Consider the following 17,708-nt stretch of genomic DNA (forward strand, 5'->3'; position numbering starts at 1 on the left):
CATGGACTGGGTGAGAGTATTTTCCTTTCTGTAAGCTCTCCTGTACTTACTGCAGTTTTCTCCGAAGAGCTGGAGTTTCTCTTGGATTTGAAAGTAAGTCAACCACTGTCCCTAAATATTTAAGAACATTTGTTTAATCTGCATATGAAGCTATCAAATCAAACTATCTATGGTGACCAGTTGCAAATAAAAAGAGCAAGAGGCATCCTATGCCTTTAATGGCTATGCAGAAGCAGAAATGTGGGTGCAGTTGCTTTCACCCTTGCATAAGAAATCTCTGTTCTGCTCAACTCATAAGAGAAGTTACAGTTTCCCTACTTCATCTCACACTGAACCAAGGAAGAGGTGATGGTGCCCCTCTGAGAGTACACCCCAACTCAAGATCCAAACTGCTTAGGAATCCTGATCAACCAGCTGAAAATGGTCTAGGCCATCAAGGTGCTGTGTGCCAAGGCCTCAAAAAGAAGGCTTTCCCAGTCCTGCTACCTATGATGGCTGGACTTGATCCTTGGATATTCCAAATGCACAAGGACGTTCTGTAGCATTGATCTATGCCCCCTCTTCATGGCAAGAAGTACACATTGTCAATGTCAATGTCATTTTATTTTTATATTTATTATATACCACCCTCCTTTGAGGCTCAGGGTGGCCACTACTTATACTATCATATAACTGGACAAATGAACAGTATCAGCAGCTCAGATTCTGATGAGAAGGCATTGTAGAGTGTGGCAGAGAAGGCATTACCCAGTTCCTAGAAATTGTGATTACAAGAGACACATGGAGTTCATCCTCTTCTTTATGCACATTTAAAAGCTGGTAGCCACAAGATGCTGACTGATATACAGTTCTTCAACAAATACTTCAGATTCCTGCACTGTAACTGCAGGGAAAGCAAGTACTGGGCTTCTAATGCAGACACATACAAACTACTGAAAGGGCACTGTACTCCCAATAGAGGGTTGTTTGCTTTTTAATCTAAACACTGTTTGAACTCTTCCTAGTCAGATCTCTCAACTGTGCCCTTGTCCTAAATATGAAGGGACCTTGCTGCAACATGGCAATTATCAAAAGATCCTGGTCAGCTTTGTGGAGTTATTTTTATCTGTGGAACTGTCTCCTCTTCCTTTCTCTTATGGAAAAAGACACAGATGAGTTCTATGCTTATCCTGCTTTAAAAAAAACAAAACGATGATACACATTAAACAAAGATTAATGTTTACATTTGGCTTTTCCGTCTAATAAAGACATGTTCAAAGCAGCCTGTCCTATACAATCATAGTTCAATTATCAGTGTTAAGCTGAAAGGCATACTTTCTCTCCCTCCTTTTTATGAGTTCCTTGGCAGGTTTTGTTTTATTAGGAACTAGAGGCAAAGCCTGTTGCATCCATGAATACAACAAGTGCTAGCACATACACCTGACTTTCCTTGGTTCTGCCCCACCCCCCATTCCCTGTTCAGTCTTGAGATCCAGTGTGGTGAAGTGGTTAAAGAGAAGGCTGGAATCTCAAGAGCTGGGTTTGATTCCTGACTCCTTCCACATGTGCAGCCAACTGGATTGCCAGCTTCCAGGTGGGAACCCGGAAACCTTTAGGAAGATGAAAGAGAGAAAGGCATGTTCCTCCCACCCCACCCCACCCCACCTGCAAGAAGCAAGAAGCACAAGCCACGTCTTCAGTTGCTGACCTGGAGGCCTCAGGAATATAAAGGGTGTGACGTCTGCTTGCTGGCAAGCTGCTGAAGGGAATGGTGGTTGAAATGCTTACCCACCGACCTTGGCTTACTTCTCCAAGTGTCCCTCAAGAATGTTGGCTGCTGGCATGGGGGGCTGTCTCATTCCTACCCCTTCACATCTCCCAAGGGCTAGGCTGTGTAGGGAAGGCTGCTGGATCCCCCCAGCCCCTCTGAGGAGAGGGAGGGTGGGGGAAAGCAAAGAGTGCTCCAATGGCTAGCTGCAGGGCCATGGGGAGGTATTGGGAGCCCAAGTCCTGTTAGGGAGGATCCCTCAGAGGAAAAGCCTTGCCAGGAGCTCCCGGTTTCACCTGAGCCTCAGCTGGAAAAATGCTTAGCCCAGGCAGATGTTCAACAGGCAGAGAGCTCTGACCAGCAAGAAAGAATGAAGCTGCAGACAAACCAGGGCCTAGATTCCAAAGTTGTTACAGGAGTTCTTCATTCCTCTGCCCAGCCTCCAGCTGCAGCTCCCTGCCTTGTCAGCCTACCTGGCTCACCTGAGCCAATTAAGCAATGCCAGCTTTCTGTTGGAAGAGAGCTCCAGTCTAAAAGGCACCACACTATGTTAGCAAGACAGTTGCTGACTACAGAAGACTGAGTCATCACAGAGTGAGGACTGAGAGGCTGCTGACAGTCTACATTAACTTGAGGATGGGAGCCCAGGGCTGTGGACACAACCTGTGACCTGTTCCTTCTGCTGATGTCCTTGGACTGCCTGAAGGGACCCTTGTCTCACTGAGCTGATTTAAGGCATTCATCACATTCTGTCTGTCCCTTGGCATTCTTCTTTTGAAATACTGATTCTGTCTTCCTCCCTGGCAGCTCTTCTGTGCCTTGTTCCAGCAAATAGCTGAAACCTGAGACCGACACAGGAGGCAAAAGAAGCAGCTGGATTCCCTCCCATGCCTGGGGGAGGTGGAGATTGGGAAGAGGTTAAGGAATTAGTTGGAATTAGTTGGCTGCGAGCAAGTTCAACTTAATAATATTAAGTGATGATATACTTGTCACTGTATCTCACTAATATTTTAAAAAGTAAAAGACTATTGCTAAATGCTGGGAAGCTTTACAATTCTTGAGACACAATAGGTGGAACATGCATTACTTAATGAATGTAGAGTCCAGATAACTCTATCTCCCATTCAATCAAATATTTCCAATAGAATCTAGCCACAAAGTTGCCAAAATCAAGAATTCTGAATGATTTTAACAAGGAGCTGAAGGAGCAAATGTAATCACAGGCACAGCTTGACTTCTCCAAGCTGAAATACAGAATAGAATAAATAATAAAGAATTTTTGATATATGAAAGGTATCCTAAGAAGTAGTCCTGATAGAAGTTAATTAATTCAAAAGAATTTTAGACTAAACATCTGGAATAAGCTCCTGACAGTTAGTACAGTTCCTCAGTGGAACAGGCTTCCTTGGGAGCCAGTAGATTCTCCTTTTTAAGTAGAGCATTTCCACTACCATTCCCTACAGCAGCTCCCCAGCAAGCAGAAGTCACACACTTTATATTCCTTAGGCCTCCAGGTCAGCAACTGAAGACGTGGCTTGTGCTTCTTGCAAGTGTGGTGGGAGGAAGCCACCATTTGTTGACAGTTATGCTGCACAATCCCCAAACAAGAGCTACATATTCAACACTCCTTGGCAGCGCAGCAGCTTGGGTGTGAATGCTTAGCTGACTGAAACTGAACAAAATTCCCTGTTGTAGGCCCCATTCATGTCAGTGTGCAGCAGCTTTTGATTCAGTTCTGGAATGCCAAATGATTAAAAAGTACTTCCTTATGCGAGGGGGTGGGATGGGGGTCAAGGGTAACTTGGATGCTAATGACCCTGGTCATCCATACTAAATGCAATAAAACCAAATGCAAATCTAAGGTAGATCAATCCAAACCATGCAAAGACTGCAGAAAGGTTCTGTTCATACATATTTATATTTTGCACTTTGGTACAAAAAGAATATTTACAATTTGATTAAAGGGACTTTTGTTCCTGTTGCAGTCAGCAACACTTTAGTTACAGAGGCTTAAGTGGCACCTAAGCCCCAGTCTGAAAACCAGCCATAATACATGGGAAGAGAAACGACAAAGATATTTTTAATTAAATTTTGTATGTCCACTTTTTTCTCTGTCTGGCTAATCCAAAAACACCCCTCTACACAAGGACGAGGATGATTAAGTTATAACCACAGATTTTTACATGAGGGTAGTTCTGTGGGGATAACTGCCTTGTCCATGTATTTCTAAGAACACAGAAGGGCACCGGTTGGAGCAAATAAACCATTTGACTGAAAGTGCCATCCTAAACAGAATCATACCCTTCTAGACCCATTCATTTCAATGAATTTAGAAGGATATAACTCGGTGTGCACTGTAAAATTCTGAAACACGGATCCTATTCAGATGTTGGCTGAAAATTTAACAGGGAAGCAAGTTGCGCGGGTGCTAAGAATTCCAAAGTCACAAGCCGGGGATTTATTATTATTATTATTATTATTTGGTCTGTCATATTAATTTAATACAGGAAGCCCAGAACCAAACTTTTGAAAATTTCCCAGCCACACTTCTGTTACATTAATGCTGAATTAATGAAAAACAAAGAAAGAATAAATCATAGGCACTTAGCAGACAGGGAGCTGGATGCTGAGGTGTGTGAAGTGGCTGGGCTCAATTACTACAACAAGAAACTGTTGAATGGTTCAGATTGTGCCAGGGCTGGGGAAGAGTCTCAGTGGCCACCCCGCTCGCAATGACAAGGAGTGCTAACTGATAAGAGACACGGGGATATGATGCACACTGTTATCAGCTCATCGTGCATGTTGCTGTAGCAGATCATGTGAAAACTGTTGGCCTTGATAAGGCCCTTACGCTCTACTTGTTCTCTTCACTGGTAGATTTCATAAAAACAGGAAGCCTCCTCAACAGGCAGTGGACGATTGCCAGCTGGGACGAGCATTTGGGGATGCTGAGGACATTAGGATGCTTTTGGGAGGCTCATCCTTTTATTGTTTAGAAACAGAACGCATTTGCCTTCAGTCATACTAAAGCACATTTCTTACAGCAAGCTCTGGCTGATGTTCTGCACAGGGCAAAAGAATGCACCGATATCCCTTTGGATTTTTTCTTTAATTTAGTGCAGAGTTAATTACAGATAAACAGGATGGGTTGGGGGTAGGAGACAATGAACAAGGATGTCCTTCCCATGCCGCTCAGTGGCTCAGCAGCAGCCCTCATAATGATGAATGTGCCATTTTCTTTTGCTCAGCTGGAAACAGTGAGAGATCTGTGGAAATGCTGGCACTCTACTAGTACAGGCTTCAGAACACACACAAGCTGGCATCAAGTATTTGCCTCCATCAAACTGGCTGAATGGCATATTGCAATATGCTTTGTTAACAGAATTTCTGGTTAATTATGCCAGTGAGCAATGCTCTCCTAAAGAAGCATCTGCATTTAGCCCATCAGAAGAAGCCAGTGTTTGCCGGGATGGCGGGACTCAGAGAAGGAACAATATAGAAATTAATTTTGCAAATGTTGGTGCAAACAGGATGCCCATGGAGGCTGGGGTCTGCCTTCAACCAGCTGCCACTGTGAAGTTCTGATTATGGAGTTCCACAGCTTGTTCAAAATTTAAACACAGTATTGCAGGAAGTTTGAAAACTTTCATATTTGGAAAAGGGGAATTCACTCCTTTCTCCTGTGTTCTGTTTTCTAAGGCAGGGGTAGTCAACCTGTGGTCCTCCAGATGTCCATGGACTACAATTCCCATGAGCCCCTGCCAGTGCTTGCTGGCAGGGGCTCATGGGAATTGTAGTCCATGAACATCTGGAGGACCACAGGCTGACTACCCCTGCTCTCAGGGAACGAGCTCTAATTGCTTAAATAATCTCTTAGCTGTAGACACTTTATCTCTGAGGCTTGGTGCAGATCCCCCAAGTGTTTGGCTCCTGTAAAGAATACCATGGGGGTGACAAAACAGTTTATAGCTTACAGCTCAGCCCACTGGAAAAAAACATTCAAGGACATTTCTTGATATTCCTTCTGCTTTGTTAATCAAGTCACAAGGGGCATAACGGGTAATTCTTACAAACACTCGGCATTCTTGCAGCCTCTGATCTGTATCCTACAGAATGAGCTGGTTTCGTTCCATCAATAGGGATGTGGTACCAACGTGCTGTCAGGTATTCTCTCACTGCTTTGGAATGCTGCTCTGGAATGGTAGCCACCAGATTACTCATCCAGAACAGGAGGAGGAGTGAGGTGAAGCTGGAAAGTCTCGTTCTGGAAGACGCTGTTCAGAGCAGCATCACCCTGGGAGACATGGAGGAGTCCATGTTTTTCGCCACCACGATCTCGAGAGAGCTCAGTCAGAAGAGCCAGCTACAAAATAAAAGACAGGCACTGATGTAGTTCACCCCATCAACAATTCACCTATAGATGAGCAAGGTGATATAAACACTTCAAGCATTAATCTGTTGAAAGGGGCACACAACAATCCATTTGCTTCAAGGAAACATGAAGAATAGCACAAGTAGCTAAGTGAAGGCTAGGCGCATCACTGGCTACAACCTAATACCTAGAAACAACTTGGTTATTTCACAAGGGCTACAAAAGTTCCAAATTATGAGACAGATCTATTCTGCCCACAATAGCACTTCCCCTGTAGCTAAGGAAAACACCACCATTAACCTCAAAGACCAGATGCTGATGGAAAATATGGGTGAAAAGCTCTCAGGGACTCTGCCCACACCTCTTTTAACAAGTCTTACTGAATAATGCACATCAAAAGATCACTGTCTTGGCAATGCTGAAACAAATTTGCAAGATTTATGGTGGGCATGGATGTGTGAAAGGACAGCCTCTGAAGAGAAATCTCTTCCTTCCCTATGTAAATATAGTAACAGCTATAATACATGAGGTATTTTAAATACTGTTGACATGATGAACACAATCAGAGCTTGCTCCCAACTTTACTATGTCTAAAGCAAGACATAAAATTGTTACCCTTGATGTTCCCCGATACAGACGACAGAGCTGGTCAAAAGCTTGAGTTTGCTGGGGATCCAATAGGGATTCTGAACTTGTCTGAGGAACAAAATGTGAGTGTTACCAACACAAGCAATGCACATCAACTAAGGTTTTTATACCTCAAAGTTTTTATTAAAACCTGCTGAAGTAGTAGTCAAAATTAACAGGACTGGAAAAATACATTCAGTGGAAAGAAGCTATATTCAGATGCTGATCCTGGACCAAGCCATAAAACCCCTTAACTTCGGGCAGAGACAGTAAAGTCCACTTTGATCTATATTTTAACACAAAAGGAAAGAGAAAGGGCCTTCTTATACTGGAAACTGGAAATAATTCTAATTAAAATAGAAAGCAGAACTGCTAGATTTGAGTCCCGTAGTTCCTTAGAAACTCCCAAGATTTTCCAGGTATAAGATTTCAAGAGTCAAAGCTCCTTTTGTTAAACAGAAAGCAGAATCTTCTTCTTCCATGCATAACTTTAGTTGATTTTTATTATTTTTATTAAATGTTTTCTGTTTCCACTAATGAACCAGGAAAGGGCAAGAATATAGCCATTTAAGTCAAAAGGTAAAAAGGTGCAAGGATTTTGCTCAGGATAGGGGAGACATAATGCCTCCCTTACTTGAAGCACTACTAAGACAAGGGGGAAATATGGGTGATGACTAGCAAGCTTCCAGTCCGAGGGAGAAATGGAGGCTCCATGTCTAAGACTCATCACCCATATTACTTGGCTTTGTGGACAATTCTTGTTGCCTGTCTCTCAACAAGCCTATGAATACAACCCACTCATGCACACTGTGTGTGTTTTATTTATTTAAAAATATCAAGGTAGGGGACAATATTTCGAATTATTTCAGTTATTATAAAACAACTAAAATGATAAACAGGTACCGGAACAAGGTCTGTGGCTCAATATGGAACCTAATATGCCTCTCTATTTTTTTTAATGAATTTTTTCAGTAAAGCTCTTGGGGGTGCAGGTGGAATGCTGGAACAACAGGGAGTGACCAAGGAAAGATTTTTATGGGGCTAAAGGGCTTCTTAGATATGGTTTCCATACATCGGAAATTATAAAGATGAACAAGAGATTGTTTCTATAAAAAAGGAATGAATTGCTAGTAATCCAAGAACAAACTGTGCACAGATTTATGGCAGTATACCAAAACAACTGCACAGGATGCACCTGTGTATACTATTAGAACTTAGGTATGCAACTTCCTAATCACAAAGGCCAGTGTTTGGGCTGCAGGAACTTTATGGATTAGTCAACATTAGGTTACCAGCTCTGGGTTGGGAAATACCTGGAGACTATGAGGTTGAAGCCAGGAGTGGGTGGGATTTGAGGCGGGGAGAGGAATCATTGGAATATAATGCTATAGAGTCTACCTTCTAAAACTGCCATTTTTTCCAGGGGAATTGATGTCTTTAGTCTGGAGATGAGCTATAATTCTAGGGGATCTCCAGGGATGGTATTCATCTCATGTCCTGGTGAAGGGAATGCCACAATCTTTAGACTTTTCACTTTTCACCTATTTAGTATCTTCCTGTAACAGAAGTCATTATTCCCATTCAGACATACGGAGCAGTCTGAAGAAATCCAATTTGCCCAGCACAGCTCATCAAGTCTACAGTTTGGGTAAAGTTTACCGTAATTCACAGTCCCAGTTTAACACCCTCACTCTTCGTTCACAATGATCTGCTGTGAAGCTTGTGCCATATTGCTCAACACCCTTCAGGGAAGATCACTCTGTGTCAACAACCCATCAAGGACTCTACACCCCGCCCCCATAGTGCCCTTCTCCCACAACAGTGGCCACACAACTACCGTCTCTGCCATAGAGAACAAAAACTGTATTCTAGAGTCAGGGTAGAGGGCTTCTCATTACACATTTCCTTCCATCAACCATTTCTCACATTTTTCAATATAAAGATTTACAGTAAAACAATATTACTGAAATGTGTGCGTGTGTGTGTGTGTGTGTGTGGGGGGGGGGGGGGGAGACAGCATGTACATGTCTGTATATTACAATTTACACCTGAAATAGCAGGCAAGTTTCCAAATTACTGAAACAAAGATAATGGTTGCAAATCTACTGAGGCTCTCTTCACAGGCCTGCCACAGAGACACATGGAAATAGAAAGAAAGACAAGGGAACAATGATAATTTGTCCATATCAAACGATGGCAGGGGGGGGGGAGAGAATAAGATAACTATTCTCCTCCGCTGTTTCTTCAATTGTATGTAACTATCAATCAGATTGTTCTTGGGGCTGATGACCTGATACATTGCAGGCAATTTTTCCTGTTGTCATAGAAACAAGTGCTGCAGGGCACTTTCCCCTTTAACTAAAGGAAAGCTTTTTATTCTGTGCTATAGGAAATTTTTTTTAGCAAATCTGATGTTTGTGCCATTGTACTGAGTATAAATGCCCCACTGTGCATGCATGGTATAACTACATTACAAGGCAGTTTCTGATTCACACCTTAGAAGCTGGTCAAATCACAATCATAACTAGCAATCCAAACATCAGGGAGAGAATGATCTTTGTGGTAGCTCAGGGATTTGAACCCAAGTCTCCATAGGCCAATGTTTTTCACTACACTACTGACCATGAACAATATACTGGGAATTCATATCACCTCCGTCTTCAAGACTTCAGATGGAAGATATGGGAGAATTTTGAAAACATAGGGGGGAGGAACTATATGTAATGATTTTCTTTTGCAATGAGTGAAATGCTTTTAAATACAAGGCTTGACTCATACATATATAGCATGATTCCTTTGTAAAATTCTTTACAACTTTAGTTAACAGTAATCCCTATTACTCATAAGTGAACTACTATTAATATATAAAATACATTTGAGCTATGCACATAGCAAGATTGCCTAACCAATATAACTCAAAAATATTTTATTACCAAAGTGAATTTAACAGCTTTGTTTTGCCTTCAGAAGAAGGTGATCACTGCTTGATACAACCTGTACTGAGAATTTGATGCCTATATATGCTCTTGATCCATACCAAGCCATTGGGAAAGTAAACAAACTTATTTTACTCTGGAGCCATCACAATTCTCATTTTGTAGAACACCATGTTATTCCACGAAACTGCAGATAAACAGTAGAGTCTGTGACTGATGAAAGGCCTCGAATTTATACTCAAGCAATCATGCTTCACTGCACTGACAAGATCCTACTTGGCAAACTCTCCAAGGGCTCCTTATTGCCCAGAAACACTGCTTAAATTGGGAACCAAATACCTTACACATTCACACACACAGTGTCAATTTGCCAGATTCCCCAGAAATCTAGGACTGTTGTCAAATATTTTCATTTGTCATAAAATGTACCAGTGGAAGCTGCAGATGCTGTAACCAGGTTTAATATGTTTATAGAATACAAATAAAGATCCCCCTTGGAAAAATACATAAAGTTATGCTAATTAATCAAGCTACTATTGGCAACCTTCAGTAGTTCTAAGTAAACAGTTTACAGAAATTAAGCACGTATAATCAGTCTAAGGAAGGCTGGGTGAGCATCATTCACTTAGGGATGAACAACAAAGAGAAATCAACCTTTGGAGGGTGGAGATGGTATATGTGTGTGCTTGATGGATGGCCCTTTTTAAAAGCTTAGAAGTGCTGTAAAATAGCTGAAGGACTGCAAAGGCTTAATTCTTCACATAAACAAAGTGCCTTGAGTGTTCCAAGCAATCTGATTGGTTAGCATCAGATGAGCAGAGAAAGCCCTGAGAGAGCTGCATGATAAGGAAAGATTCAGCCCAGCTGAGAAGAGTTAAATATTGACAGTTTTGGAATTCAGTCTTGACTGACAGCAGTTCAACACAGACTGAACTGGGGAAAGTTGACAAGGATGAGTGAGTAGCTAAACAGAGACTCCCATTCAGTCCAAGGAAAAGAGATAGGTCTTCTAGAGAGAGAAGAAAATACCCTGGTCTGATGTGCTTAGAAAATGCATTTAGAGATCTTAAGCATCAGTTAAAAACACTTACATTTGGGACTGAAAAGAATGCACCAGCCTTCTAGAAACCAAAAGCGCTACAGAATACTCAAAGAAATTGTACTCCAGTAGTTGGGGAAAACACTATAACAAAAAGCTCTCAACATAAAGATTTAAGTCACTGTGAAAACCTTAAGAAACTCATTAGCCTGGAAAATAAAAACTTTATTTATGTTTAGACTTTTATTCTATCCTTCCTCAAAAAGACTGTGCATGCACTGTTTTTATCTCAAAAATGTCAACCCTTGATTTCACCTGATCTTTCCCCTCTATGTTAAATAAAATATTTTGTTATTTTTTAATTTCAAAATGCCTCAAGTGCCATTTAAGTTTTTAAAAATTAAAGCAGGCTCCTGATTCTTCCCTCAGGTTCCTGGGCTGGGCCAACAGCAAAAATTCCATATTGTGACAGGATGGGACAGCCAAAGTTCTTCAGCAAAGAAGAAAACCCATTACCAGAGTGGCTCAGTCAGTAAAGGGAAATTAAACAAGGGGTGGGATCTTGCCTCATAGTATGTAAGTGTGAATATGTGTGTTTGAGCGGGAGAGAGACCACAACGTTCTGTGTCATCCAGATGCTTATGCTGCTATGCTCTAGCTTTTGGCTGAGTTTTCTTGGATCAAAATGGTCTGCATTGCCATCTGTCACTCCTTCTGGCAGTTTTGGCCATGTGCAGCTTCTGCATGTAACTTATTTCCATCCTGGCTTGCCTCAATCTTTCCCCTTTGCCCCTGCTAGCCTAAGCTGGGATGGAATGGGTAGGCACGCTATTAAGCTTACACCTGGCACAAATACTACAAATAGAAGCTCCTGTTATTGTAAAGAATACAAAGGTCAATTTCCAATTTCCATTTGGACCAGAGGATCTGGAGAAAAGTGCCCTAGATATTTTTGAGTCTTGTCCATGACCTCTCAGAGATGGAAGGGAAACTTTAGAAATACACTTAAAGCTCAAAACTTCTCAGTGAACACTCATGTGATTTTTTTTAAAAGCACCAATTTCCCTGGCAGACTCCTTGTCCTTCGTCCCCCCCAATGTGGTTACTGAGAAGGATGCTCATAGAACAGAGAGATAAAGAACAGAGTGTGTTGGGCTGCTGTCAGTTCACATCTAAATCTCAACACTACTTCAGCATTCAAGCTGACAGTTCACTTCAGAACAGCAGAAATGGTACTGTGAAATATACTCCAGATGCTTGGTGGCATTTTCCAGCACCAATCCAGTTTTGCTCTAGGGGTAGTCAAACTGCGGCCCTCCAAATGTCCATGGACTACAATTCCCATGAGCCCCTGCCAGCAGTTGCCAGCAACTGCTGGCAGGGGCTCATGGGAATTGTAGTCCATGGACATCTGGAGGGCCGCAGTTTGACTACCCTGCAATCTTTAAAAACATAAACCCCAGCTCAAAATTGTACAAGTAGTGCCAATAATGCCCTTCATTTGATTGAAATTTCTAAGGAACGTTTTGCATGATTTCACCCCCCTCAAAAATTCACCAGTGTACAGACATCTTTAAAAATAAAAAAGTCCATTTGTTTTTGTGAGCCCAGACAACTCAGGGTTTGAAACGGAGATGAGGGAATGCTATCTTGAATAGTATTTACCCTAGACTTCTGAAAGTCTTCAAGCTTCCACCTTGTTTTCATTCAGCCAAAGACAACCCCCCACCCCTAAAGATACAAAGCAGAGAAGAAGCGGCATGCTGTGAATGAACTGCTTTTCAGCTATTAGAATTCTACTTTGATGAAACTGAAATTACTTAAATTAGTTGTCCTTTGAAGCTAATGCAATGAAAACGCAATAGAAGAAGAATACTTAATTCAGATCCAATTTGTTTCCTATCTGAGATGCTTTATTACTGACAGGCACAAAATCTCCAGGTCTTGAATTGTTATTGGATACATCAGGCATTTTCTGCGATAGCTATGTATTGATGCCTGCTGCAAGCATCCATGGGTTACACTATATATTAGTCCTCTCTTATCTAATTCAAGCGTATAACATTTATACTTTAAAATCAGGATTTTATACTACTTTAGCCTTAGCAGCTGGATTACTTAGAGCTACTGAATTATCGTTAAGCAGCTTGAAAACTGAACATGAGTCAGCTCTGTGATGAAACAAAATGACAAAAAACCCCCCCACAAATGTAATCTGGGAGACTTTAGCCATAGTACTACGTTTAAGAGGGGTCTGAGTTTTTTTTGAGTCAGTATCTTATTGATTTCTGTCTTTCACATTCACCCCATGAAAAGAAAAAAACTGCAAGAATTCATCTTTGCTTCCAGTAATATACACTGTCGTGCACAGAATGCAGAGGTGGCTCAGCACATTTCCTTCTGGTCAGGATCCTATTTTTGTTTGAGCAACATTGCTAGAAGGACTGAGGCACTGAAGCACCTAATTGAAGTGTGGCTGGAACATCACTAGCAATGGCTATGCCATTTATCCTCCTGGCCATCCTCTCTTGGCAGTTCCCAATAATTTCCTAGAAGTGCATTTATAACATTTGTTTTTGTGACCATTATGCCACCAGTGTGACCATTATATCCACCCATCCCACCCCGCCATCTTGTGTTCCTGACCAGCCTGTACTTGTCACACACATGAGGCCCAAAGAACATGTCATCTTGGGCCATTTGCACAATAAAGAGAGACAAGCTGGTAGGAGAATAGAGGAAATATCCAGCTTGATCAGGTTATAGCCACAATGGACAAAAAAAAGAAGTAAATGGTACAATGAAAGCTCAGAGAAATCGATCTGCTCAAGCTTTTATATTGTTGCGGCTAAGTGCTTTGGCTCAATCAAGGTGCTGCTTGGCACAATATCATGTTGTCCTGTTAAATTTCTTTCTAATAAAAGTGATCCCAGTGACATCAGCTCTCAGTGACATATGCACTATCATTATTGCTCTTGATCCTGATGGCATTCCTTCCAGAGCTCTATGTTCTGGTTATGTTTATTTTATTTTAGTTACCTTATTTAAAGTCTGCCTTTCTCAATGAGACTCAAAGCAAACTTCATATTATACATTAATATGAGAGACACCCAGTAAGCAAAGGATGAACAGAGAGTCAGGGTGAGATAGTCAGTAAGCAATGGAATAGGATTAGGAGCGCAGAAATCTGAAACTAAGCAGAAATCTAAGGCAAAGATGAAACAAATGACATGTTAAATGACGCAGAATTTATATAGTAGGGTAATACATAAAGCAACAATTGTATATACTATGTGAAGTGAAGAATCCACCATATCTTTCCCTTCATTAAAGCATCTTTCTGAACTATTCTGTTCTAGGACAGTCCTATTAGCTGTGTAAGAATGCCCTCCTGAATAATTCAGTTTTACAGAGTTTGTGAAATGTCAGGAGTGTAGTAGCTGACCTCAGCAGGCGGGCCATTCCGTATGGTGGACGGCACATCAGAAAATGTACGTGTATGGACAGCTGGTGATATTGCCTATTTGCAGAGAGGCCCTGCAAAAGGCACTGCTTATATGAGTGAAGTTTTCATAGCAGAGCATGGGGAAGAGGCAGTCCTGTAAATATAATGGCCACAAGGAGCAATTGTATGCAGGAGCCAATACCTTGAACCCAGTAACCTAACAGGAAGCCAACAAAGTGATTGTAGAGTAGAAGTGATGTGTGTTCCACCTAGCTCCTGATAATAGCTGTGCTGAAGTATTCTGCATCAACTGAAATCTCTCAATTGACTTTGAGCAGAGATCTATGTAATGTGCACAACAGTACTCTACTCTCAGTACCACCACGGCATTGATCCAGGTGGCAAGATCAGCCAAGTCAATGTAGAGGGCCATCTGCCGAGCTAAACTGAGGTGGAAGAAACCTTTTTTACAGCTACATAAACTTGCTTGAACTCTGGTGCTGGAGAAGACTCTTGCGAGTCCCTTGGACTACAAGGCGAACAAACCGGTCAGTCCTAGAGGAGATCAGCCCTGACTGCTCTATAGAAGGCCAGATCCTGAAGATGAAACTCAAATATTTTGGCCACCTCATGAGAAGGAAGGACTCCCTGGAGAAGAGCCTAATGCTGGGAGCGATCGAGGGCAAAAGAAGAAGGGGACGACAGAGAATGAGGTGGCTGGATGGAGTCACTGAAGCAGTAGGTGCAAACTTAAATGGACTCCGGGGAACGGTAGAGGACAGGAAGGCCTGGAGGATCATTGTCCATGGGGTCGCGATGGGTCGGACACGACTTCGCACATAACAACAACAACAAAACTTGCTTCTCTAACAGTAATGCTGCATCCTATACAATTCCCAGGCTCTTAAAAGCACTCAATCTGTACCAGTTGGGCCTCTGTCCTGGCCATGGACGGGGTGGAGATGTTGCTGGTTGCCCTGACGGATGATCTCCGGCACCAGCTGGATAGGGGCAGTTTGGCCATCCTCTTGATGTTACACATCTGTTGGCCGCATTTGACTGATTGACCATGAGTTGTTGGCCTGCCACCTCACCAGGGCTGGGATATGCGGGACAGCCCTTCAGCATCCGATCTCCTTCCTTTAGAACCGAATACAAAGGGTCACAGTGGGGGAAGAGTTGTCCAGCCCCTACCAACTCCCGTGTGGAGTTCCACAGGAGTTGGTTCTTTTAACATCTGACTTTTAACATGACTTTTAACATCTTTAACATCTTTTAACATGACTTTTAACATCTCTACGCATCTTCTGGCCCTGGTGGTCCAGAGTTATGGGCTAGGCTGTCACCAATATGCATTTGACACCCAGCTTGGTGTAGTGGTTAGGAGTGCGGACTTCTAATCTGGCATGCCAGGTTCGATTCTGCGCTCCCCCACATGCAACCAGCTGGGTGACCTTGGGCTCGCCACGGCACTGATAAAAATGTTCTGACTGAGCAGTGATATCAGCGGTCTCTCAGCCTCACCCACCCCACAGGGTGTCTGTTGTGGGGAGAGGAATGGGAAGGAGAATGTAAGCCGCTTTGAGCCTCCTTCGGGTAGGGAAAAGCGGCATATAAGAACCAACTCTTCTTCTTCTCTTCTTCTTTATTTCATAATGCAGTGGTCTGCAACCTTTCTAAGGCTGCGGACCGGCAGTGGTGAGGAGGGCGATTGCGCGGCCCTGCTTCCCCTCCCCACCACAAAACGAAGCCTGCCGGCCGCAAGCTAATCAGCTGCTTTTGTGGCCAATTTGCTTGCGGCCTGGGAAGTTTCTTATTGCGGGGTGGGGTGGGGAGAGGGAGCCTCAGCCCGGTGCCGGGGCCTTCGCGGGCTGGCACCGGGCCACAGCCCGGTGGTTGGGGACCACCGTCCTAATGGACAGCCACCAGCACTCCCCCCCCCCAGATACATTTGCCAGATGTTTGGGAGCTGTGACTGGAGCAGAATTGGAACAGAATTGCCTGAAACTCAACCCTTCCAAGACTTAGGTCCTGTGGCTGGGAAGGAGGGGGGCAGATAAAGAAGCTGCTCTTCTGACTTGTGCCTCCAGTGATAGGGAGGTGTCAAGGATCGCCCCCAAATTCCTGGCAGACAGGGCCTGGATCTGTTCCAGGAGCTTGTTCTAACCAGGCAGGGGTTAGGATGGAAAATGTTCTGGCCCTGGTTGAGGCCAGACATATTCAGATGCAAGCAATCAACTCAAATTACCAGGGCTTTCTCTGTCCCTCTGTCTAAATGGCCTGAAGTCAGAATAAAAAGGTTACAGAGCGCAAGAATTGGTCTTTTACTGCTCTCAATCACTTGCATCTTTCTTTGGACTTCTATTTATTTTTATATATATACTGCCCCTTTCAAGGTTACCTACATGAGTGGTCCACAATAAGTTAAAAGTTTCAGTCATAGTAAAAGCAATTAAAACATTTAAATGCCTTGACTGGGATCTTTGCTTCTGCTTCTCCACCTCCTGCTCAGAAGGTCGATTACTTTAGGGTGGTTTACTTACTGCCTTAAGTACTGTACTTTGACCTTAGAACCCCCTCTTAAAACCTAAGCATCCTCTTAAAACCTTAAGCACCCCAGGTGATTCTCCTACATAGAACATGACAGGATATTTCCTGGGGTTTCTACCCTGTCACTTTGTTATTGGTCTAGTACTGCTCTGGAAGAGTGCCTTCTCAGTGAATCCGTCTAGAGTAGATGTTCCAAAGAGGTCAGGTGTGGTGGCAGCTGATAATCAGGGTGCTTTCCAGGGGACCCCAGGTCTAGGGGGGATCCCCAGCAAGGAAAGCCACCATTTCCTACTTCCTACCATAACAGAATCAGCACTGGAATTGTGCATTCTTTCCTTTACAACAAATGGACACCACAGATTAAATTGGAGGTTACCATTGCAAGGATGATTGTGGCTAAGTCCTTGTCAAACAAGGGGTAATTCCAGCTGGCTCTCCAACCAAAGTTAGGCAAGGACCCAGGCCACCGCCACCACCACGACCTGAGTATGCAGTCGAAAAGTCACATTTATCGTTTAAAGATATATATCCCATTCAACTCTGCATATACCAGAGTATACATTTTCCTTTTGGGGGGAAGCATTTCAAGGGACTAATAGTTAAGCCCCTGATCCTGCTGGGAACTGATGGAGTTCACTTGATTAGTCAGTCTGTAATTACAGAACTTGCAGCATCTCAATATTTTTCACTGAAGAGATTAATGATAAAACAAACCCACTAATATTACAAGAAAACAAATCTGCATTAATTCCCATAAGGTACAGTCAGACTATTTTTATAAGCATGAATAAAACATGCAAAATGAAAGCCTTTACTCTGAAATAGTTAAGCCACAACATCTGGAAGATAAAAAATGTTCTTCTGAAGTCCAGGCCACATAAAAGTTGAATCATTCATATAGTCAAAGATTTGAGGCATTCTGAAGGTCAAATCAAACAGTCTTCTCTAAGGGTTCTCTTCCTATTAACAACCCCAGGAGGAATGGACATGGA

At 42.7% G+C, this 17,708-nt stretch overlaps 1 protein-coding gene across 4 annotated transcripts in view; it reads right to left on the bottom strand.

Moving 5' to 3' along the window:
• Positions 1–3,646: 3,646 nt before the first annotated feature.
• Positions 3,647–17,708, bottom strand: part of VPS8 (VPS8 subunit of CORVET complex) — a 93,293-nt gene continuing 79,231 nt past the window's right edge. For 2 of the 4 annotated variants that reach the window (XM_077349202.1, XM_077349200.1), the window contains 2 exons: positions 6,735–6,815; positions 3,647–6,110 (listed from right to left, as the gene is read on the bottom strand). In XM_077349202.1, the coding sequence (XP_077205317.1) occupies positions 5,961–6,110; positions 6,735–6,815 (231 nt within the window). In that variant the 3' untranslated portion in view covers positions 3,647–5,960. Of the gene's footprint in view, positions 6,111–6,734; positions 6,816–17,708 lie in introns of those variants that run through there. The other 2 variants (XR_013233535.1, XR_013233536.1) reach the window with 2 other exon arrangements.

This window comes from Paroedura picta, chromosome 8, assembly GCF_049243985.1.
Source record: "Paroedura picta isolate Pp20150507F chromosome 8, Ppicta_v3.0, whole genome shotgun sequence".
NCBI classification, from domain to species: Eukaryota; Metazoa; Chordata; class Lepidosauria; order Squamata; family Gekkonidae; genus Paroedura; species Paroedura picta.